Source organism: Danio rerio, chromosome 13 (assembly GCF_052040795.2).
Source record: "Danio rerio strain M-AB ecotype USA chromosome 13, GRCz13ab, whole genome shotgun sequence".
Taxonomy (NCBI): Eukaryota; Metazoa; Chordata; class Actinopteri; order Cypriniformes; family Danionidae; genus Danio; species Danio rerio.
In genome coordinates this window covers 43,588,372-43,612,144 of record NC_141033.1, presented here as the reverse complement: position 1 = coordinate 43,612,144, position 23,773 = coordinate 43,588,372, and the positions used below count along the sequence as shown (strand labels likewise).

Below are 23,773 nucleotides of genomic sequence, written 5' to 3'. Positions count from 1 at the left end.
ACAGGTTTGGAATAAGTGAAAGGAGAGTAAATTATGACAGAATTTTCAGTTTTGTGTGAAAGAAAACCTGTTTTTTGTCTTCTGCTGCAACTCGGGGAAGCGAACACAAATTGAGGAGCGGGGAAGGGAGGTGGGGTGGAGCGACAACGCGGGGAAGCTTTCACAAAATGAGGAGCCATCACAAACCGAAAGCGGCGAGAGCGTCAAAGCAGCCAGAAGTCATTCATTTTCAATGAGAACCGGTGGCGAGAAACAGCGCGGCGCGTCTTCTCCAGTGTGAGCGAGCGTCGAGGAGAGTTGAAATCAAGTTAACTTTATGGTATGAGCTATGATGCCGTTCGGCGGCAAGCAATCAGAATGAAGTACTCCACCGCTTGAGAGGAGTTCAGAGAACACAGACCTGTGAACTTTGGTTCCGACCACAGTTGTTCCCAAGAGTTTGATTATTGCGGTTGCCGGATTTTCAATTATGCAAATCGCGTCGACGCAGGCCCCCTAATCACGCGGGGCCCCCCCGCGGTGATGCCAGTCGGTCTTCCTTTTCAAATGGTTTAGGTGAGATTTATATTGCATGCTAATGTGCCGCTGCATTGTACTATTTCTGAATTTCTCTATCTGACTGCAGATGGAACTTAATTCCCATTCTTATATATCTGATGCATGAGGGTGATTTGTCCATGGGTCAGCACTTTTCTTCTGGGTGCTCTTTTGAGTGTGATGCTCCTCTGGTAAAGCTGGATGGTTTTTACATTAATGGAGGTAAATAATAATGTATTGGCCTTGAGGTGTTTCCTGTGCTCTCTTGTTAAAGAGAATTGGGGGTGAAGTTCATTACACCTCTAGAATATGCAGGTCATATTTCTTAAAATTTTTTTTTTTTTTTACTTTTAATTACATTTTATAAGTTAACACTTTAAATGTCACATCAACTGGTGGACATTTTGTACATATAGTTAATCATTAAATGAGAGTCAAAAGGTTAATGACTAAAAATGTGTTGTTATTTGTATCATGTAGTCTCATGTTCTACTGATTGAAAAACGCTTGCATTACAGCATTTTAACTATATTATATCTGTAATATAGTACATATAGCAAATGTAATGCAGTATATAGCATGCACTATACTGTAACTTAACCACCAATGATATGCCTTATTATGTTCAATGCTAGTAACAGTTGTTTTTGTGAAATTTGTGGTCCACATTTTGATCATTTGATGATTGGAAAATTAAAGCACTTCATTAGAAAAATAAATAAACAAACAAATAAATAAAACATCTTTCTAACATTTTAGTCTGTCTTACTGGATTTCCTGGAATAAATTCAGCCTAGGTGAGCATAAAAGACTAACAGAAATACATAAAAAATATCAGGAAGAATTATTCCACAGATGGAGAATAATTAGTTACTAATAAGTAAATAAAACATTAATCAGATAAAAAAATCCATATCGGTATCCGGTTTGGACTTTTGTACTGTCAAATTGTTATAAGAAAGAAAAAGAAATTTATGTATTAAAGAATTTTTAAATCTATATTTGTTTGTTATAAAATATAACCAGTTTTTTTAATTTAATTTATTCTTTGAATGACATTTAATCTTTGTAGTCCAGAATAAAGTGTTTGAGTTTAATAAAATGAACTGATTATGTCTAGTCCAATAAATAATAAAATATATCCCCAAAGACAAAACATCCTTATTTTGTGTCTGTGTTGAAAATGTTTCAAATATACAGGTGAAATAATTTTCCATTATGAATTTTATATATGCAGTAAAACAAACAAAAAATAGCATGCACATTTTGATCTGTACTATATAAAAAACAGAAATTGATAATTTGTGAAATAAACAAATAAATTCCTGCTGACAAGTGAATAAAATCTAGCTGTTTGAAGGATAGTGACAAAGTATAACGCAGAATTTGACAATTAATTGGTATTTTGATGCTTACATTTTTCAAAAATGTCTTTAAAAAGTCTTTAAATATTAAATTGTTTTGAATACTTCTAGTTTATAAACTTTTCAGTCGTTGTGTAGTGTACAGTTTATTCTAATTTATATATTGTATATTCTGATGTTTGGCTCATATCCTGGTTACATGTTTCTATATATAATGAAAGTTATTTGTGATCAGATTTCAAGGTGTGCTCAAGCTCCAAACTGAATAAAATATTTAATAGAAGGAAAATGATCAATCAGCACAACTGCACTGAAAAAAAAAACATTGATCAAGTTAACTATTAACAATTAAGTGGATTGATCATAAAACAATAAAGTTGTTGCCCCAAAATATCTTAAGAATTGTGTTGTTTCAGCTCATTTTAAATGTCATTTGAACAAGCAGCAAAAATATTGTGTGTCTGTGTGTCATTTTGTTTTTATCACTAAGAAAAGCGAAAAACAAATTCTTAATTACTGAAAAATTAGATTTAAGACTAGAGTAAAAATGCTGATGTTTCAGCTTTTCCTGCAGGAATAAATTACGTTATTACATTTTATATTAGTTACATTTCACATTTCTGATCAAATAAATACAGCTTTTGGTGAACAAGTTTTTTTTTTCTTAAAGACATTTAAACACCATCTAAAAATTCAGTCTCTAATCTCTAATTTTGAGCCTACTGTAACACCATTTTGAAATTTGAAGCTTCCTAACTGTTGGAAGTATTAGAAAGAATCAGATTTAAGACTATAGAGCACTGTGCTGAATGAGCTGAATGAGCACTGTGCTGCGTCCGACAGATTGCACTATTATGTTTTTCTCTTTTTCATTCTTTTATCACATTTTACCTGTTTTTTTTTTTTTTTACTCATTTTTATTATTTGTTTTTATTTTTATTTTACTTGTTCCTTTTATTCTTGTTTATGTAAAGCACTTTGAATTGCCACTGTGTATGAAATGTGCTATATAAATAAACTTGCCTTGCCTAGAGTAATGATGCTGATCAGCTTTTCCATCACTTGAATAAATGACATTTTGAATGAGATCTATTACGCAATAATTACGATTTATGGTGTTTTGATCAAATCAATACAGCTATGTTGAACAAGCCCCCCACCCCCCGCCATATCATTTAAATATCGTGACATTTTATTTTGTAATTTTTAAGTTAACAGCAATTTTCGCTCAGCAGAAAATAGTCCCATAAGTTCATCATCATGAGTGTAAATAAACACAATTTCCATTTCAAGATCAAAACAAAGCATTTCACGGCGAGTGTCTAAAACAGTTGCTTTATTGTGTAAAAAAAAACAAAACAAAACAAAAACCAGCGCGTCTGATGAGCAGCAGCAGGCTGAAGGATCCGATTCTGACATGCAGCATGAGGAGAAACACACAATGCCGTTGATTTAAGGCACTAATTCAGTTCATGATCTGATACGGCTGAATCGCTGGAGGAAATCAGAAGGATGTTTACCTGTATTCCAATTAGCCGGCTTTAAGAAATGACCAAAAACTGTTCGTACAACGCTCCGTTTCCCTTTAAAACCCGGCCGTTCACAGTGGTCAGTACTTTCCTCATTATTATATATCCCAGATAATAAATACAGTACACTATTAATAGAGCGATGGATTGAGGCACATCATAGAGTCTGAGAAGACCAGCGTTGGGCTCAGAACATCAGAAACCGTGGCTGTTAGCCAATAAATTAACAGCAAAGACAGGCGAGAAGATGCACATATGAGCTGTGTGTGTTTGAAGACTGATACACATGAGAGAGAAACAGATACATGTGAGGAACGCCAGCGTACTTGTGATGCTATGCTATTATGTACATGTGCTATATTTACAATCGTGGTCTTAACTATTGGTGCACTTGGTAAATATGAGCAAAATAATTGGGGAAAATTAATTACTTTTTTAAATTTAGCACTTAATGGCTTTTCTTTTGGGTCGCTTTAGACTAAAGAGTCTGGTTATGAAATAAGTGGTTTCTCCAATACACAGTGGCCGATATAAAAATTCTCATGAGTGAAATATCTTGATCATTTCAATGATTTTTTTCTTTGCATGCATTAAACGACTCTTCTTGTTGGCAGGAAAAGGCGGTTCTGCATCACCCTTCAATTGAGCTGTTCTTTGTGAAGAGTATGCCGGATTGTGGAACCATGTAGGATGACATTATTAGCAGCAAGGTGTTCCTGGAGCTCTTTGGAGGTGGTCTGTGGTTTGTCTGTGACCTTTCTAATCATTTTTTGCCTTTCAGATATTTTTCTTGGTCTAGCACATCTTTCCTCTACAAGAACTGTTCCTGTGGCCTTCCATTTACTTACTATATTTCTGAATGTGGAGATACTTTAAACCTTTGTGATAGCTTTTTGTATCCTTCTAATTCATGTTGGTGAATTATCCTAGTTTTAGGTCATCAGAAAGATATTTTGAAGTTCCCATGTTGCTACTTTCAGGTTAACAATAAGGAGAAACACAACTAGCAATCAGCTATTTTAAATATCCCTTTTCATGATTGGTTGCACTTGCATTGTGGTTGTTAAGGTTCACTGAGTCTCTCAAATCAGTTTTGTGTTGCAATCAATCAGCATTAAGTGACTACAGGTTTTGAAATCCAAACAAAAGAAAGGGTGCCCAAACTTCTACACAGTCTATTTTTCAGTTTAAATTTTTCACACATCTCAATACTGCTACACTACGTATTTCTGTCTGAAAAACATGACACTATCTAGCTTTCTGTTGAAACCGAATGGCATTTCACTGCAATCGTCTCTTGTAAAGAACGAACACATTAATATTCAGCCACAGAGGGGTGTCCAAATTTTTGCATAAGACTCTATATATAAACTGGGGAAGCAGTTAAAGTTCCCACAGCACAGGGTAACAACATCACTCCGACCAGATGTAATTAGCATTTCTGAGGCGACAAGACAATTGATTCTGCTTGAACTCACATCGCCCTGGGAAGAGCGAATGGAGGAGGGAAATGAAAGGAAATGCTCAAAGTACCAGGATCTAGTAGAGAAGTGCCAAGAAGGGGGCTAGAAGACCCTCTGTGAGCCAATAAATGTGGGCTTTTTGAGGGTTTGCAGGGTGTTCACTCTGTAAAGTCTTCACCCAACCAGGCCTAGCAGTAGCAGCTAAGAAGAGGGCCATTAAGGCCGTTTGTGAAGCTGCAAAGAAAGCCACAAGATGGCTATTGATAAAAGGGCTGATCTGTGGGTGATGGTTATGGGGTCTGATCAACCTCAGCTGGGTCACCTGGGTGAGGGTGTCTGATGTTGAAAGACCTGAAACACCTAATGACCCAGTGCATCTAGATCACAGGTTTCAAACTCAGTTCCTGGAGGGTGGCAGCTCTGCACAGTTAAAGGTGCAGTAGGTGATCTGCTAAAATGCTAACCGCTTAACATATTATCGTTGGTCGGCGGGGAGGGACTGTGATTAAAATAGTGACTAAAATAGTTTTAAAACAGAACATTACCTGTCTAACAGTAATACTTTGGCTATGGTGTTGTCCTTCCAACGTGCAAAAGTAACTCAAATATTGATTTTGAGTTTCAATTCAGCATTTGATTTCACCGCGTCTGTGATTGTCTCGTGAACGCGTGGCGCTCATGCAGACGGGCACGCACGAATGGCGGATCTGCGTGAACAGATGCGCAGAAGTCCAAATCAACATTTGCTGACAGACAGTTTTAGCTACATATCGGAATTATGGGAGATGTCTGCCAGACAATATTTAATTGGATGAACATTTGTTAGTTTAATGCCTTATCCTGAATATAAAAATACATATATTCAGATCATTTACTTAAAACATTACTATTGGACTGTGAAGAGACTTTAAAACAGCACAACAAAAAATGCTTCTGAAGACAATCACCTACTGCTCCTTTAAGTTCCAACCCTAATTAAACACATCAAACTAATTAAGTCCTTTAGGCTTGTTTGAAACCTACAGGTAAGTGTGTTGGAGCAGGGTCGGAACAAAACTGCAGGGCTGCGGAGTCTGACACCCCTGATCTAGATGATCATCTTGCACACTGTTGCAGACTTATTTTTCTGAACATGTTGTTTAGATACCCAACTGCCTATGATAGACATCTTATAATGGTCTATGGTCATCTTCCATAATGACAATAATCCAAACAGTCATCATAAATGGTTCACTGAGAGTCAAAGTAAGGTTGTAACTATGGCCTGGTTGTAACTATGGTTGTAACTAGTGTCCTGACCTGAACCCTGTAGAAATATAAATAAATAATATAAATAAAATAAATGGATGAACTGATGATGAAAGAAACTCAGCCCATGTACCAGAGAACCTGAAGGATCTGGAGACTTATTGAGGATGTTTTTGTGCCTTTCCAGGTTTCCTCCAAGCTCACCAGGCATTATGAGAAGATTTAGATTAGCTTTATGTATTGAAAGCTTAGAAAAAGTATTAAATAAGTAAAGTTTATTCATAAACTAATTTCGAGAGGAGCATGTGATTATGATTGAACATGGCTGGTTAACCAATGCATGATTCACCAATCAAATGATTCCTAATTCACTATAAATAGCCAGGGTTTCTTACTACAGTTATCTTCACCTTGAAGAATCCTCCACCTTTCTGTTTATAGGGTGGTACGGTTGCCTAGTGGTCAACACTGTTGCCTCACAGCAAGAACATCACTGGTTTAAATCCTTAACAAGCCAGCTGTCGTTTCTGTGCAGTTTAAATGTTCTTCCAGTGCTCGTGTGGGTTTCCCCCGGGTTCTTCAGTTTCCTCCCACAATCCAAAAATGTGTTATAAGTAAATTGATCAATCTAAATCAGCAATATAGTTAAGCTCTTAGCCAGCATAATATCTCTACATAGCCATTTTAATCTGGCATCAGCTTTTAACAAAGGGGGAGTTATCAAAACCTACCTGAGCTCAAACTCCCCTCTCGCCCTGCAAATGGGAGGGAGCCCCGGGCTCAAGGATCTTATGAGCTCAGGCCTCTCTTCCGGGATAGCATGCCAAACACGCGTTATAATCAATAATCAGCTAAGTGTGAACTCTTGAAAAGGATGCCAACAATGAATTTTTTCACTGTGTATTGGAGAAAAACATGGTCACACCTTACAATATGGCACATATAGTTAATGTTAGAATCATGAACTCCATAATGAACAATACTTGCACAGCATTTATTAATCAGAGCTAAATATTTACTAATGCATTATTAAAATCCAACACTTAACATGTCAACTCTATTTTCATAAACTAACCGTAACAGAGATGAATAAAGACTGTTATAAATGTATTGGTCATTATTGGTTCATGTTAGTAAATAAATGAACTATGTGTCTATTGTTTAAACTATTGTAAAGTGTTACCAAACACATGTATTTCCTAATGATTTGTTGCACAGATTTTGATTTGTTTTAGCTCAAGGATCTATTTTTGTTACTAAAAAGAGTTTAAAAATGCAGGTAGTTTTGCTCATATTTTCCAGGAGTGCCACTAATTTTGACCACAACCGTATTACGTGAAGAGCGACATTCAGGTCTGTCTGGCCTCCTGGTCTTCTTTAGAGTAGTCTGCACACGGATTGGTGAATGAAGAGTTCGCAGCCAATCAGGGAGAAGAACAAGTCATTGAGGTCACATCCTTTTCCGTAATTGGACTGTCGTCTCTGTTATCTCACAGTAAAGGTGGTTATTATAGGTCAGATGTGAACACACACGCATACATGCTCACTCGATAGTTTTTCGTGTGTCTGGATCTCCTTCACAGTCACGATAGACTCAAACCTTTTGCTTTTTCCACATTTCTCCTGCAGTCCATACAGTAGTGCAGCATGTTGGTTTATCCAGTCTGGCGTGAGCAGCGTTGTGTGTTTGTGCACATGAGTTTTTAGAAGTCTATATCCCAGCCTGAGTTATCATCAGGCGGTGGGTCTTCGTTGTCCTCTGGAAAGCTGTCGAAGTTACTGGTGTCTGTGGATGAGGTTACCTGAATGTGCACAAAAAATAAAATCACGATTTTCTCATGATTCTGTAGCTGTAAAATAAAGGTTAATATGAGCGGGCTATTATTATTGCTATTTCCCAAACATAAAAACATCAATAATAATATTAAATGTAGGTCTACTGTTGGTAAAATGCTCAATTTTGTATAGACCTTGAATGGTGGACTTGAACAGGCTTAAGATTTGTCCTGGTTTTTTATTGACAGTAAAGTGATTAGGTCAGAATGTAACTATTGATAATTCTGAAGTTGAATTATTATAATTTTTTCACTGGTAAAATGAGAGATTTGTCATTATCAGATTCCCTCTCGCATTATATTCAGCATTATATAGGCCAGAGTAGTTATACTGACACTGTTAAACATTTATTTTTATGCACACTTTGCATTCGCTATGAAAGATAAAACATATCAAATGCTTGTCATAATCATAACTTTACAATGTTATATGATCATTTAAAGGAGATGCGTGCCGGTCATGTCATGAAAAAAAAAAACATACATGCAAATCATACTTCCGGTGCGACTCCCAAATTATCACTCTGTGCAAGAAACTGAACGTTATTTATCTCTTCATTACATGTTATTCACAGCCTATGCAGGTTCTGTTCACTAAAGTAGACATCATGCAGGCACACTCGCATCCTCTCAGTAGTAAACAGCTCACGTGTGATTTTGCGGCCGCGAATACTTCATTACATTAAGAAATTACAGTTTGGGTGAATTATACCGGACAGAATCTGCGGGCATTTTTTGCTATTTCTGCAGAGAATTTTGTTAAAAATCTGCAGATTTATGCATAATTATTTTGGAAGAATCAAAACTAAAAACATTTTTTTTTATGTTTACAATGCAAATCCAATTAGATCCACTTTATTTGGTAAACAAAGCAAGTCTCTCGTATAAAATACCACTAAAGATGAAAAATATGTGTTGTGAAAAAAACTCTATAGTGCATAAATCATCTTAATATTTTCATATTAGTCAATACTATTGCTAAAATTAATTTAAAAACTGAATAAATAAACATTTACACAAGTAAATAAAAAAATCAACGATAGGCTAAAAATCTGCGGAATTCTGCACGCGAGATTCCGTGTGGGCCTACTTATGACTGAGTCATTCAGTTTCAACAAGATGAGGCAATGCACACAGGAAGTTCTAGCTATACAAAGCAACTGTTAGTGCTCAGAGAATTAAGTGCTAGAGTTTTGAGGGGGGATATAAAAAGAGAAGAGTGTTTCTACAGGTGGTTTGTCAAGCCCACTCACCTGTGTGAACCACACTTCTAATTCATTAACACTCCTAAAGCTTGCACAATCAAAATGGCTATCTAGATCGGTTGTTTGTTTGTTTTTTGTTTGTTTGTATAAATGCAATTAAAAGTCTGATGATTGATCTGGTTAGTCTACAGTTTACAGAGCACTTACATTAGGGATGATGGGGGGCATCAGCGTCCCCTTCCTCAGTCCGTCCCAGTTAAACCCTTCAAACCATCTGCAGACACGTTCATTACACAGGATTAATACATGAGCATGAATAATGAACTGATATCTGTGTGAATAAAGTGAATATCAGGCTCACTTGTGCTTTTGGATGTCTTTGACACCGTTTTTCAAGTTTCCTAATCTTTCAGAAGGAGTGTCTCTGGGAAGAAGAAGAAATAAAGCACAAATCTGCATTGGCAATCGCTGCTGACAGACAGCAATGTGTTTCTACAGCACAGCTGATTTACCTGCATAGCTTTTTGATGAGATTGGCAGCATTTTTGGTTATTTTCTTGGGGAATTCAATCATATCGATGCCTCTAAGGATGATGTTGTATGTTTTCATTGGATCTGGTCCTGAAAAAGGAGGACTGAGGGAAAGAAGATGTATTGTTAATTCTTTATTAATATTGAGTGAGCGTTATAACCTGTGAAGTGCTGTGTTTCACCTGCCGGTCAACAGCTCATACATGAGGATACCGAGAGACCAGTAATCCGCAGAGATGTCGTGTCCTTTATTCAGGATGATCTCTGGAGCCACATACTCTGGAGTACCACAGAATGTCCATGTCTTCTTCCCAAAGCCGATCTTTTTAGCAAAGCCAAAATCCACCTTTAAAAGATTTAAGATTGTGATAGTTGAGTGAGCAGACAGTGAATCTTTAAAGCGGTCGTGCACACCACGGTTCCAATCCCATGCTACTAACTTGTTTTATACAATCCCATTTTACAAAAATGAGGTGTTTTTTTACAAAACAAAGAAAAAAGAAAGGTGATATTTCACAAATATTTTTTTTTATTCCACAGAAGAAAGTCATACCACTTTGAAACAATAAATATATTCTCATTTTTGGGTGAATATTTAAATAGAAAAGCATGCAGTGGTTCACATTCACACATACACTACCTGATAAAAGTCTTGTCGCCTATCCAAGTTTTAAAAAACAACAAATAATAACTTGACTTCTAGTGCATCATTTGGTATCAGAAGTTGCTTATATGAAAGACAAAGGCCTCTAGATTACACTTATTGTACCAAAATAGAATATGATCATGCCTTAATTTTTTTCATTCATTCATTTTCTTGTCGGCTTAGTCCCTTTATTAATCCGGGGTCGCCACAGCGGAATGAAGCGCCAACTCATCCAGCAACTTTTTACGCAGCGGATGCCCTTCCAGCCGCAACCCATCTCTGGGAAACATCCACACACACATTCACACTGGGATGGCCACGACCTGTGTTTGATTCCCGCCTTGTAGTTTTTATGCCGATCTTTCCCGTCTTTCTGCTCCCCATGCTTTCCTGTCAATACTCTCTACTGTCCTATCCATTAAAGGTGAAAACCCCAAGGAAAAAATAAATAAAAAAAGATTGTTGCTCTTATAACTGGGATCAACGACAATACTTTTGTTAGAAAGTGTGTTTTTTTTTGTTTGTTTTTTTTTGTCGATGTTGTTGGGTCTGACTCCAAAAAATAGGTAAAGATGGGAAGCATCTTTGGGAATCAATATTATGAATTATTAACTTTCTATTTTTTATTTAAAAATATTTTAAATTTATACATACGCATGACTTTTTTGAGGTTAATTTCTGATTTTTAAAGAGTGTGTGTATTTGTGTATAGCTATGAAAATGTGTAAAGAAGCAACAAGAATTTTGAATTTGAAATAGACCATGTTATACAGCTAAATTTAGTTCTGGTACAATTTTATTTGGTTTTGGGTACTAATTTATTATTAGTATTATTATTTATTTATTACATTTTAAGGAAAAAAATACAGCAGAGTTTTGTTTGTTATGCACAATAAAAAAAACATGTTATAGTTATAGTATTGATTTATTGTTTTTTTTTTATTATTATTACCCCAAAATGGCAAAAAAACAAAACAAAAAAAACAGAAAAATAAAATTAAATGTGAATATTTTTTATGGAAAAATACAATATGTAATATATTAATGTGCGAGTATAATTTATTTATGGGTACTTATTTAACATGAATCTGTGTGTAGGCATTTATACGCATTTACAAAGTGAACTTAATTAACAAAAAACTGCACATATCTCCTATTTTTCTTCTAAAAATATTCTTCATTTTTCATAAAAGACCCTGATATTTTTTTTTTTAGGGGTTTTCACCTTTATTGATAGGACAGTGGATATATAGAGACAGGAAAGTGTGGGGAGAAGAGATAGGGGAAGGATCAGCAAAGGACCTTGAGACGGGAATCGATCTCGGGTCGCTGCGAGCACCTCGGTACTATGTGTCGACGCACTAACCACTAGGCTATTAGCGCCGACAAGACCCTGATATTTTAATATTTTATAATACATTCACATCCATACTCCTTGAAATGTATCTTCCATCTCTAACTATATTAAGAAGCATCAGAGAAGCACAGTGTTCTGGGTTATTTTTGTCTTTCCACTGTCCTGAGTACTGTGTGTCTGTATTGGATGTTTTGGGTTGTTCTGTCCTCACCAGCTTGGCGTATCCTCTGTGGTCCAGTATCAGGTTCTCTGGTTTGAGGTCTCTGTATATGATGCCTTTGGAATGCAGATAAGCGAAGGCCTCCACCACACACGCTGTGTAAAATCGCGTTGTTGAATCGTCAAAGTTTCCCCTTCATTAGGAAACACACATATGTTATGTTGCGGAAATATCAAGTGTATGAGAAAACAAAACAAAAAACGTATATAATCCTCACCGGTCTCTCAGGATTGTCCATAGTTCTCCACCTAAACAGGCCTCCATCAGCATATAGAGGTATTTACTGTCCTTAAATGTGCGGTAGAGTCTAGAAGGAACAAAAGAAACACAGTTTGAATCAAGTTTTCCGATGCCAAAGCAAAAGCTTTACACTTGATAAAAACAGTCTGCAGAAACACTTTGATTGACATTGGCACTTTGATATATGTGTCATCAAAATGAGAAAGCCCTGTCCATTAATGACAATCTCTCCCTCATAAGCATAGAAAGCCCTGAGTGAACGGACATTTGAAGCTCCAACCTATTTTTAAAAGACAATCTCATTTGAATTTAAAGCGACAGTCAACAAAATGGCAGAATAAGGATCAAAGCCTAAAAGGGTCAATTTCAAAGAGCTATAAAACATTATTTGTTGGGTAGTTTGAGATGAAACGTCAGATACACACTTTAGGGACATCAGAGACTTATTTTACATCTTGTAAAAAGGGGCAAAAAAAGGTCCCCTTTGACTAGTTCTTCATTAATTAATAAGGCTAAATCTAGTACCATTGATGCATGGCAATGTTTTTCTTCCAACATTTGAGACCATATAAAGGTTTTTTCTCTCTCTCTCGTCTTTCAAATTGAAAATTTGTGGATATGTCTGTTGCTCCTCCTTCCCTGTTTGTTTGTTTGTTTGTTTAAAAGTCTGTATTAATCTAAAGACAATGAAACATTGATCACATAACAAAATTAATTCTTCCTGAATTCTAAAATGTTAATAAATTGTTAATCCTAAAATTAATTCTGTTTTTATTACTTGAAATGAGCAAGTCAATGCAATAGTTTTCTTTTTCTTCTTCTTCTTTAAGAATTTTTAAAACTTCTTATAACAAAAGTAACACTTAATTATACAATTCCATTCCACGTTAATATTTTTAAAAGATTTGTAGCCTTAATAATATTAAGTTATTGTCCATTTTAACATAGATTTTTGAGATCATTATTTATTCATTCATTCATTCATTCATTTTCTTGTCGGCTTAGTCCCTTTATTAATCCGGGGTCACCACAGCTGAATGAACCGCCAACGTATCCAGCAAGTTTTTACCCAGCGGATGCCCTTTCAGCCGCAACCCATGTCTGGGAAACATCCACACACACATTCACACACACTCATACACTACAGACAATTTAGTCTACCCAATTCACCTGTACTGCATGTCTTTGGACTCTGGGGGAAACTGGAGCACCCGGAGGAAACCCACGCGAACGCAGGGAGAACATGCAAACTCCACACAGAAACGCCAACTGAGCCGAGGCTCGAACCATTGACCCAGCGATCTTCTTGCTGTGAGGTGACAGCACTACCTACTACCACTGCTTTGCCCATCATTATTTATCATTTCGTTTTTTCTGTAAATATTATTTGAAGGACCTGAACTAACATTGATAATCTAATATTTAGCTAACAACTAACATTTGTATTTTTCATTCATTCATTCATCCATTCAATCATTCTCCTTTAGCTTAGTCCCTTATTTATCAAGGGCTGCCACAGTGGAATGAACCACCAACTATTCCTGCATTTGTTTCATGCAGCAGACCTTCCAGCCCAAAACCCAGTACTACGAAACATCCATACACTCTCACATTCACACACACACACACACACACACACACACACACACACACACACACACACACACACACACACACACACACACACACACACAAACACACACACACACACACACAAACACTACAGCCAATTTAGTTAATCTAATTCACCTATACCACATGTCTTTGCCAACATGGGGGGAACATGCAAACTCCACACAGAAATGCCAACTGACCCAGCTGGAACTCGACCCAGCAACCTTGCTGTGAGGCAACAGTGATAACCACTGAGCCACAGTGTCACCCGTTTGTATTTTTATTATTTACAAAATATTGTTCACACTTTCACAATAAGGTTTTATAAGTTAATGCATTTACTAACTAATTATGAACCATACTTGCAAAGTATTTATTAATCATAGTTTAATGTAAAGTGTTAATTAAAATATTTGAATAAAGAATGATTTACTTCAGTGGAATGGTATGAAACTTGATGAATTAGATATTTGGTTCTACAAAATATAAAGGAAATTAATGAGAAAATTGTTTTATCTAGAGGAAATATTTAGCACTGTATTTATACAAACTAGTAAAATGAAAATGAAAATAGAGAATTTTAAAATCAAAAACTTTTAAAAATAACTAAATTAGTAAATTGCATATTAAAAAAATTAAAAAAGTAACACAAACTGTAGTAGTACTGTCTATAAATGCTGTGAAAATAAAGAGTGTAGTTTACGCCACCTGACTATAAAATCTGAATGTGCCTCCTGCATGATGAGCTTCTCGGAGCGGATGTGCTCCTGCTGTCTCGTGTCCACAATGTGACGCTTCTTCAGGATCTTCATCGCAAACGTCTTCATTTCATCACTCTTCAGCTGAACCTGACAACAAAACAACAGAAGATTAAACTTATTGAATAGTTTAAGATTTTAGAGTCACAATAAAATCAAAGTATTTAATGCAATTTACATGATGAAGAAGTATTGCACTGAAAATAAAATGTTACCAGTTCCACACGTCCAAATCCTCCAACTCCAAGAGTGTCGATGATGTTAAAGTCAGACAGGTTCAGATTGGAGAAAAAGGCATTTTCTGCCTCGTATCTGCATTTCACAAAACAGAAAAACACACAGAAATGATTCCCTTTACTTTCTAGTGGGACAGATTGATTGTTCATTAACAAACATTAAGGTCCCTATCATACACCCAGTGCATTAAGGCACAAGATGTGTATGTCACGATTTGTTGCTATTTTCAGACCATTAACGTTATTTGGGTTATTTATTAAAATTAGAACTGAATTTAGAAATAGTTTTGAAACAAATCTTTGTGCTTAACAAACAAAATTAAATATGTAGGCTTATGGATGTCTTCAGTGGAGTGCATACAACAATGTTTCCTTATCTATGAAAGTAAAGAGTAAAAGTAAAGAGGCCGAATGGAGGAGGCTCGTTCTTTATCCTCGCGCTGCAGATGGTCTGTTTAACTGTTTTCTCACTAGTGAAGCTTTCAATTTTGACACTTAGAAAGTCTGCCATGTAAATAGCAAATGCGCCATGACAAGATGCAACTGACTCTTAAAGGGAATGAGAGATGATACTCTGGTTTAATGCATGTTATGCTTAAAACACACCCATAACTCATTGCGAGAAAAAGCACAAACCTGAGCGTATTTTTCCTGTTCTAAAAAAAAAAAAATCACAGTTTCACAGTAGTATGATAACTTCTCTAAAAAAGTTCTTTTTACATGTCTGAGTAAAAAAAAACTACAATTTTTTTACCCCTTTGAACACAACTTTTTTTTTTTTTTTTTTAGAAAGATTTCAAATATTTTGGAGCAGTAAACATGTCAGGCTAAATATTTCAGACTTCTGCTGTCTTCATTAGTTTCAAAAACACAGATTAAAAAAAAAAAAGTAGCTTAGAATCTTACACGTACCTTAGGAACGGTTTTACAGAAAATGTTGGCAGTTTTACAACTTTGACTTTTCCAAAACGCGGTATACCTTAAAAACAGTTATTGTCTAATGGCTATCCCTGTCTCTTGATCACGTGTAATCACACTTTATTTTAATTTTAGTTTGATAATAAATTTAAGATTTTAATCTCATTATCAAAACTAAATAAATATAATAAATAAAATTAAAAAGCATCATTTATTTTTGTACTAATTGAGAAAGTGTTAAAAAAAAAACATGAAATTTCTTGATGTTTTTTTATTTGGAGGTACACAATTTTTTGTGAAAGTGGGAATTAATGAATGTACAGGAGAGAAAAAAGGCAAATCATAAATTAATATTAAAAAATAAAACCATCTTCAGATTAAAGTCCATTATATGATTTAAGATTAATGAAACTAAATGTTACTAAACACACGCCTGTAAAAATAAATGGACAATTCCCAAGTGGTCTATTTTTCATTGTGCTATATAGTTTTAATGTTAATTACCGTATTTAAAATTACTTATTTATGTATCCTTAAGTTAAATTGTTCAAAGTGAATGTAATTCAGGTATATTTGAACTTAAAGAAACTCCAAAACTGAAAATACAAAAGGCCTAAAGCTCAACACTTTGCTAAATTTGTAGAATAAAATCATTAAATTATAGACTGAAGTCCTTATTATGGAACAAAAAATTATGGTTATTAATTTTTAATGATTACTAAGTAATAATAATAATAATAGTGGTTTCTTTTATTATTATAGTTTTGCCCCAATCCTCCTCTGTATGAATGCCACATGTGATTATTTAGATAAATATGTTGAAGATCCTGATACATTTTTGGGTGGGCCAATTTAGCTTATTCAATTCACCTATACCACACGTATTTGGACCATGGGGGAAACCCACGCAAACACAGGGAAAACTGCAAACTCATGGGGAGACCCAACAACCTTCTTGCTAACCACTGAGCCATCGTGTCGCCAGGGGATTTCAATTACATTAAATAAAAGTCGGTGAACATAAACCTCTCCTGACTGTTAAAAGAAAGTTGATACTGAGCACAGCTCCTTCATTAGAGGTCAGAATACCACAGCAGCACAGTAACACTGCTAATAAAATGCTGCTCGTTGTCTGTTTGTAACCTGTGATACAGTCATCTTTTCCTCCAATCAGAAAGCTTATTAAGACCTGTGATGACAAACTAGCCAATCGCATCCCTTCTCTTGTGCCGTGGCCAATGACACGACAGAGCAGTTATTTGTCTTGGCTCAGGCCGCTCTGCAGTGTCAGACAGAGGTGAAGGTTTTCCATGCACACTGCCAGAGCTCCTAAAAACCAGCACAGCTCACTTATTGCTCAATCCCTTTCACATTATCAGTTATTAGGCTGGCAGGGGCAGAGATGCCATGTTCAGTAGAGAAACAGAGGAATGCACAAACAACAGTTACACTTCACCCCTCTGTAGGGAAGGAGGCATGGATGCAAGCCAGAACTCAAGGATGAAGCTGAAGATGTTTAATGTCTCACACTGGCTTCATAGCTGCTAGCTTCTACAGCAAATGCAAATCTAATAACATGACAATGCTATTTGAATAATATTAAAGGGATAGTTCACCCAAACAACAATAAATCCTATTAATATTATTCAAATAAAACCTAATCAAATAACCTAACATTGCTACTAGAATAATATTAAAGGGACAGTACAGCCAAAAACAAAAATGCATTCACTGTGTAGTGTAACTAAGTTGTTACACATTTTTATGAGTTTCTTTCTTGTATTGAAATTTAAAACACAGAACTAAACTAACTAGAAATCTGGACTTTACATGAACTTCTATGTTAGGCAGCTTTGACACAATTTACATTGTAAAGGTGCTGTATAAATAAACTTAAATTGAATTGAAAAAAAAGAAAATATTTTGAAGAAAGCTGAAAACCTGTAACCATTGATTTTCATAATATGAATAATGTCTACTATGGAAGTTAATGGTTACAGGTTTTCAACTTTTTTCAAATGATCTTCTTTTAAAAGAATAAAGAAATTCATAAATGTTTGAAACAAGTGAAGGATGAGTAAATCATGACAATAATGGTATTTGTGTGACTATCACAAGTAACTTATATTCAGTATTTATAAACATTTATTAAACTAATAAACCTTGCTGCATACAGTAATATGTTTATTTTATTATTATTATATTTTTTTCAGGTTGCACTGGCCTGAATTTTTATTGCCAATCTTAAGCCAATTGTAATCGTTTGTTTTGGTTCAATTTGGAATTTCCCAAACCAATGCAGAGCCCAGAGGATCAGAGTGAGTGCTCTGACCTGGCCCGCTGATCCGTTATTATGTTTATACTAATTATTTATTCAATTATTCATTCATTCATTCATTTTCTTTTGGGCTTAGTCCCTTTATTAATCCAGGGTCGCCACAGCAGAAAGAACTGCCAACTTATCCAGCATATTTTTTTACACAGCGGATGCCCTCTTAGCTGCAACCCATCTCTGGGAAACATCCAGAAACACTCATACACTATGGGCAATTTAGCCTACCCAATTCACCTGTACTGCATGGCTTTGGACAGTGGGGGAAACCAGAGCACCCCGAGGAAACCCATGCGAATGCGGGGAGAACATGCAAACTCCACACAGCAATGCTAACTAACCCAGCCGAGGCTCGAACCAGCGACCTTCTTGCCACTACGCCACCGCACTACTAAATATATTAAAATATAATAATAATAAAAACTTATATATATTCAGTTGAAGTCAGAATTTTTAGCGCCCATGAATTATTAGCCCCCTATTTATTTTTTCCCCAATTTCTGTTTAACTGAGCGCAGATTTTTCAGCACATTTCTAAACATATTAGTTTTAATAACTCTTTTCTAATAACTGATTTGTTTTATCTTTGTCATGATGACAGTAAATAATATTTGACTAGATATTTTTCAAGACACTTCTATACAGCTTAAAGTGACATTTAAAGGCTTAACTAGGTTCATTAGGGTAACTAGGCAGGTTAGGGTAATTAGGCAAGTTATTGTATATCGATAGTATGTTCTGTAGACTATCGAAAAAAAAATAGCTTAAAGGGGCTGAAAATTGTGTCCTTAAAATGTTTTTTAAAAAATTAAAAACTGCTTTTATTCTAGCCTAAATAAAACAAATAAGACTTTCTACAGAAGAAAAAAATATATTATCAGACATACTGTGAAAATGTCCTTGCTCTGTTAAACATTGTTTGGGAAATATTTAAAAAAGAAAAAAAATCGAAGGGGGGCTAATAACTCTGACCTCAACAGTATATATTTTTATATAACCGAATATTTATCTCTCTCTCTCTCTCTCTCTCTCTATATATATATATATATATATATATATATATATATATATATATATATATATATATATATATATATATATAGAGAGAGAGAGAGTTTGATAACTATATTTGATAACTTAAATTCCAAATTTTGGGAAGTTTATTGGAAAAAAAATAAATGGAGAATTTTTCTGAAAATATTTTCTGAATTCAGATTTCCTGATGAGTTGATTTGATATCATCTCTTCAACAAAGACTCCAGTAGGACTGTCAAAATAAGGATTGTTTTGTTGTGCAATATATTGTCACAGAAAATGTTAAAATAAGCGATATTATTGTCATTTTGAGATCATTTTATACCACTGATTATATAATTATATAACAGCATAATAATGCAAATAGCCATAAACACTTTAAATATATATATTTTTATTTTTAATGTTATTTAGATTCTGTAATTTGATGTGAAAAGACTTCCTTCTTTGTGCTCATGCATACTGACACTAATGTGGGAAGCAAACAATATCCACAAATTTGACAATTCTGCAGGACAGTCAACTGATAATTTGCACCCCAGGGATGAGCAATATCATCTAAAAACTGTCAAATTACACCCTGCAGACTGTTGTTAAAGCATGTGTGATGTTCCTTCAGGCTCACAGTTCCTCTCAATTTATTCAAAGTGAACTGCAAAGGGAATCTGACAAACACAAGAGGGCAGTGTGGATCTTTAGGCGTTCTCGACCAGTTTTAAAGTTGCTTTGACTTCGGGTATACAGTGCTCCGCATTATTAAGTACACCCCATTATCCATTTCTCAGTGAATTTAGGCAATGTATTTTGGTGCATTTAAACAAAACAGATTTATTAAAAAGATATATTTATTAAAATGATATTTTATTCACCAAACCTTAGAAATCAAAAGATAATAAAAATTAAATTCAAGCAAAATATTGGGGAAAAAAAAAAACCTTATAAACTTATTTTTTCCATTTTGTGCTTCTCTTGAATTTTACTCTTTTTAATTTTGTGTTTAATATTTTTCTATAACATATACATTTGGGTGTACTAGTTATTGCACCGTTATCCTAAGTAATTTTGCTAGATAGGTTCCAGATTTGGCTTCAGTACTGACTAATCGAATGTATTTGTACAAATATAATATTGTATAGCGTTCTATTAAAAATATTAATTTAAAAGATTGATATGTGAGGGGTGTACTTATATATGCCGAGCACTGTACCTGAATTAGTTTAACTGCAAATTGTTTAACTTAAGTATAAGTAAATAAGTCATTTTAAATATAGTAACTAATATTTAAAGTATATACCGCAATGAAAAATGAGACCACTTGGAAATTGTCTAAATAGTTTTACTGGTGTGTGTTTGGTAAAATTTACTGTATGTATTAGTTTAATTCTATTTCTTCTTGTAGAAAAGTACAATATTGCTATTTAGAAAATTTACTTTCCTTTAAAAAATTTTAATTTTAATTTATTTTTTTATTTGATTTTTTACAAAAAAAATAACAATTAGCCAAAAAATAATGTTTTTGATAATTGCAATTAAATATCAGGGTTATTCTACAGTTGAAGTCAGAATTATTAGCCCCCCTAAATTATTAGCCCCCTGTTTATTTTTTCTCCCCAATTTCTGTTTAACAGAGAGAGGATTTTTTTTTCAACACATTGTTAATCCTAGTAGTTTTAATAACTCACTTCTAATAACTGCTTATTTTATCTTTGTCATGATGACAGTAAATAATATTTGACTAGATATTTTTCAAGACACTTCTACACAACTTAAAGCGACATTTAAAGGCTTAACTAGGTTAATTAGGGTAACTAGGCAGGTTAGGGTAATTAGGCAAGTTATTGTATAACGATGGTTTGTTCTGTAGACTATTGAAAAAATATCTAGCTTAAAGGGGCTAATAATTTTGTCTGTAAATGGTTTTAAAAAAATTTTGCTTTTATTCTAGCCGAAATAAAACAAATAAGACTGTCTCCAGAAGAAAAAAACTCTATCAGACATACTGGGAAAATGTCCTTGCTCTGTTAAACATTGTTTGGGAAATATTTAAAAAAGAAAAAAAAAAGAAAAATCAAAGGGGAACTAAAAATTCTGACTTCAATGGTATCTACTGTTAAGTGTTGTGAAGTTTTATCTACTGTAAACAAACAGAACTATGATGTTTTCACATTATTTATATCTTTTATATATTTATTTTCTTCTGAAGAAAGTCTTATTTATTTGACTTTTCTTTCAACTAAAATAAAAATATTTTTTAAAATATTTTTTAAGGTCAATATTATTAGCCCCCTTGAGAAATATATTTTTTTTAATTTACGATTTTATTCAATGATTTATCAAATAAATCTGCTCAGTTAACCTAATTAATCTAGTTAAGCCTTTAAATAGCACGTATACTAGTATCTTGCAAAACATTATGTACTGTCATCAAGATAAAGACAAAAGAAAAATGTTATAAGTGTCATGTTTAAAAAATGTGTTGAACAAAAATTCTCTCCATTACAGCTTACTTGGGAAATCTTTTTAAAAGAATAACAATTTCACAGGAGATCTAATCATTTCCACTTTAACTGTATATATATATATATATATATATATATATATATATATATATATATATATATATATATATATATATATATATATATATATACATACATACACACACACACACACACACACACACACACACACACACACACACACACACACACACACACACACACATATATATATATATATATATATAAACAAATAACTTACTATTCAGTAATTATTTCTAATGGAATAATTACAAAATGTTAACTGCAGTAAATTATATTCAGTATACTGTATATAAACATATGGAATTATACATGATATATATGAATTCGGATTCTATCAGACTGAAGTGTGGTCTCATTAGCGTTGAGTTGGAAGATTCTGCACAGGTTTGTGGTTTGGATCATGAGAGACTCTGACAGCTGGAGATGTGTCTTAATAAGCTTTAATCTCTGACAGACACACACACACACCTCTTTATTATTCATCAGCACTCATTTACAATGCAGATCAGCAGATAAGAGCAGAAAAACTTTCTATTTGGGTTGTGATGTGACAGATGGGACTTTTGAAGCTATCCCAGAATCCTCCTCTCTCTCTCTGTGAAATGTGATAAGGTTTCACATTTCTATGAGCGGATTAGTTTCTCGTGGCTGCACAATGATTGCATCGCTTTCTTATCATATTTCTTCTGATTATGAACTGGTTCTTATGTAACGTCTTCTGTATGCTTTCCTATTTTACAGTTCTAGAGTTACAGTAAACATCCTTGGCTTGTCCTTTGACAACAGTAATTGTTGCCATACTTCTTGTGGCTACTGTAAGTGTGTGTTTAAATAAGCACATTTTTCATTTTCATTTAGTTTTAAAATAACATCATTCACCATATTAATAAAAAAACATTGTTGCAACATTGTTACAACAATGCCTTATTTGTTAACATGTTAGTTTGTTAGAGTTGAAACCAGAAGTTTACATACACTGTATAAAAAGGCACAAAACCATTTAAAAAAAAGTCAGATGTGACTAAACTTTTTCTCTTTTAGGTAAGTTAGGATTATCATGTGTTTGTTTCTGTTATGCTTAATAGCAGAATAATGAGAGAGATATTTTATGAGAAATTGTTACGACTTTTCTTGAAAGTCAAGTTTACATGCAATAAGATTATTATCCCTCTGAAAAAGCTCATATGATGGCGTCAAGGTTTCTGATTGGCTTACTGGCATTTAAGTTAATTGGAGGCACAACTGTAGAATAGTATTTAAGGAAAACCTCAAACACACTGCTCCCTTGTGTGACAACATGGGGAAATCAACAAGCCAGAATGGGGGCAGCAGCATGTGGGGCTGTTTTGTTGCAGGAGGGACTGGTCCACCTCACAGCATAGATGGCATCATGAAGAAAAAACATTATGTAGACATACTGAAGCAACTTCTCAAGACATCAGCCAGGAAACTTGGCCACAAATGGGTCTTCCAAACAGACCATGACCCTTAGCATACTGCCAAATTAGTTCAAATGTGATTTAAGGACAACAGAGTGAATGTTTTGGAGTGGCCATCACAAAGCCCTGATCTCAATCCTATAGAAAATTTATGGGCAGAGTTGAAAAAGCTTTTGCGAGTAAGACAGCCTACAAATCTGACTCAGTTACACCAATTATGTCAGGAGAAATAAGCCATAATTCCTGCAACCTAATGTGAGAAGCTCGTGGAAGGACACCCAAAACATTTGACCAAAGTAATACAGTTTAAAAGCAAAGCTAAAAAATACCAAGGAAATGTATGTAAACTTTTGACTGTCTAGAAATTAATAAACCATTGTCTAAAAAATAATTCTCTCATTATTCTGGCATTTAGCAAATGTAAATCATTTAGGTAATTCTAACGAACCCAACGTTTAGTAAAACGTTTAGTATAATTTACCATCAGACATTTAAAAAAAAAAATGGTTATGTTCCTTTTCTTAGCGTGTATGTAAACTTCTGCTTTTAACTGTATGTAAGAGATTAAATTGCCACGATATTTCTCCTCGAGGTGAAAAGTTGTCTCGTGAGTTGATGTTAGCATGATGGAGCTGGAAGGTGAAATTAGCATTGAAGATTAGAAGTATTATTGAATTTGAACCGCAAATCAAGTGCTTTGCACACACCTGGCAAGGATGGCAT

The 23,773-nt window shown here is 34.4% G+C and overlaps 1 protein-coding gene across 3 annotated transcripts in view; it reads right to left on the bottom strand.

Moving 5' to 3' along the window:
- Positions 1-3,217: 3,217 nt before the first annotated feature.
- prkg1a (protein kinase cGMP-dependent 1a) overlaps positions 3,218-23,773 on the bottom strand; it is a 147,308-nt gene continuing 126,752 nt past the window's right edge. The window contains exons 11-19 of one of the 3 annotated variants that reach the window (XM_087277707.1): positions 14,763-14,859; positions 14,498-14,637; positions 12,153-12,242; positions 11,927-12,068; positions 9,895-10,058; positions 9,694-9,816; positions 9,543-9,605; positions 9,389-9,455; positions 3,218-7,943 (exon numbers count right to left, since the gene is read on the bottom strand). In XM_087277707.1, the coding sequence (XP_087133833.1) occupies positions 7,845-7,943; positions 9,389-9,455; positions 9,543-9,605; positions 9,694-9,816; positions 9,895-10,058; positions 11,927-12,068; positions 12,153-12,242; positions 14,498-14,637; positions 14,763-14,859 (985 nt within the window). In that variant the 3' untranslated portion in view covers positions 3,218-7,844. The remainder of the gene's footprint in view (positions 7,944-9,388; positions 9,456-9,542; positions 9,606-9,693; positions 9,817-9,894; positions 10,059-11,926; positions 12,069-12,152; positions 12,243-14,497; positions 14,638-14,762; positions 14,860-23,773) is intronic. The other 2 variants (XM_087277708.1, NM_201030.1) reach the window with 2 other exon arrangements.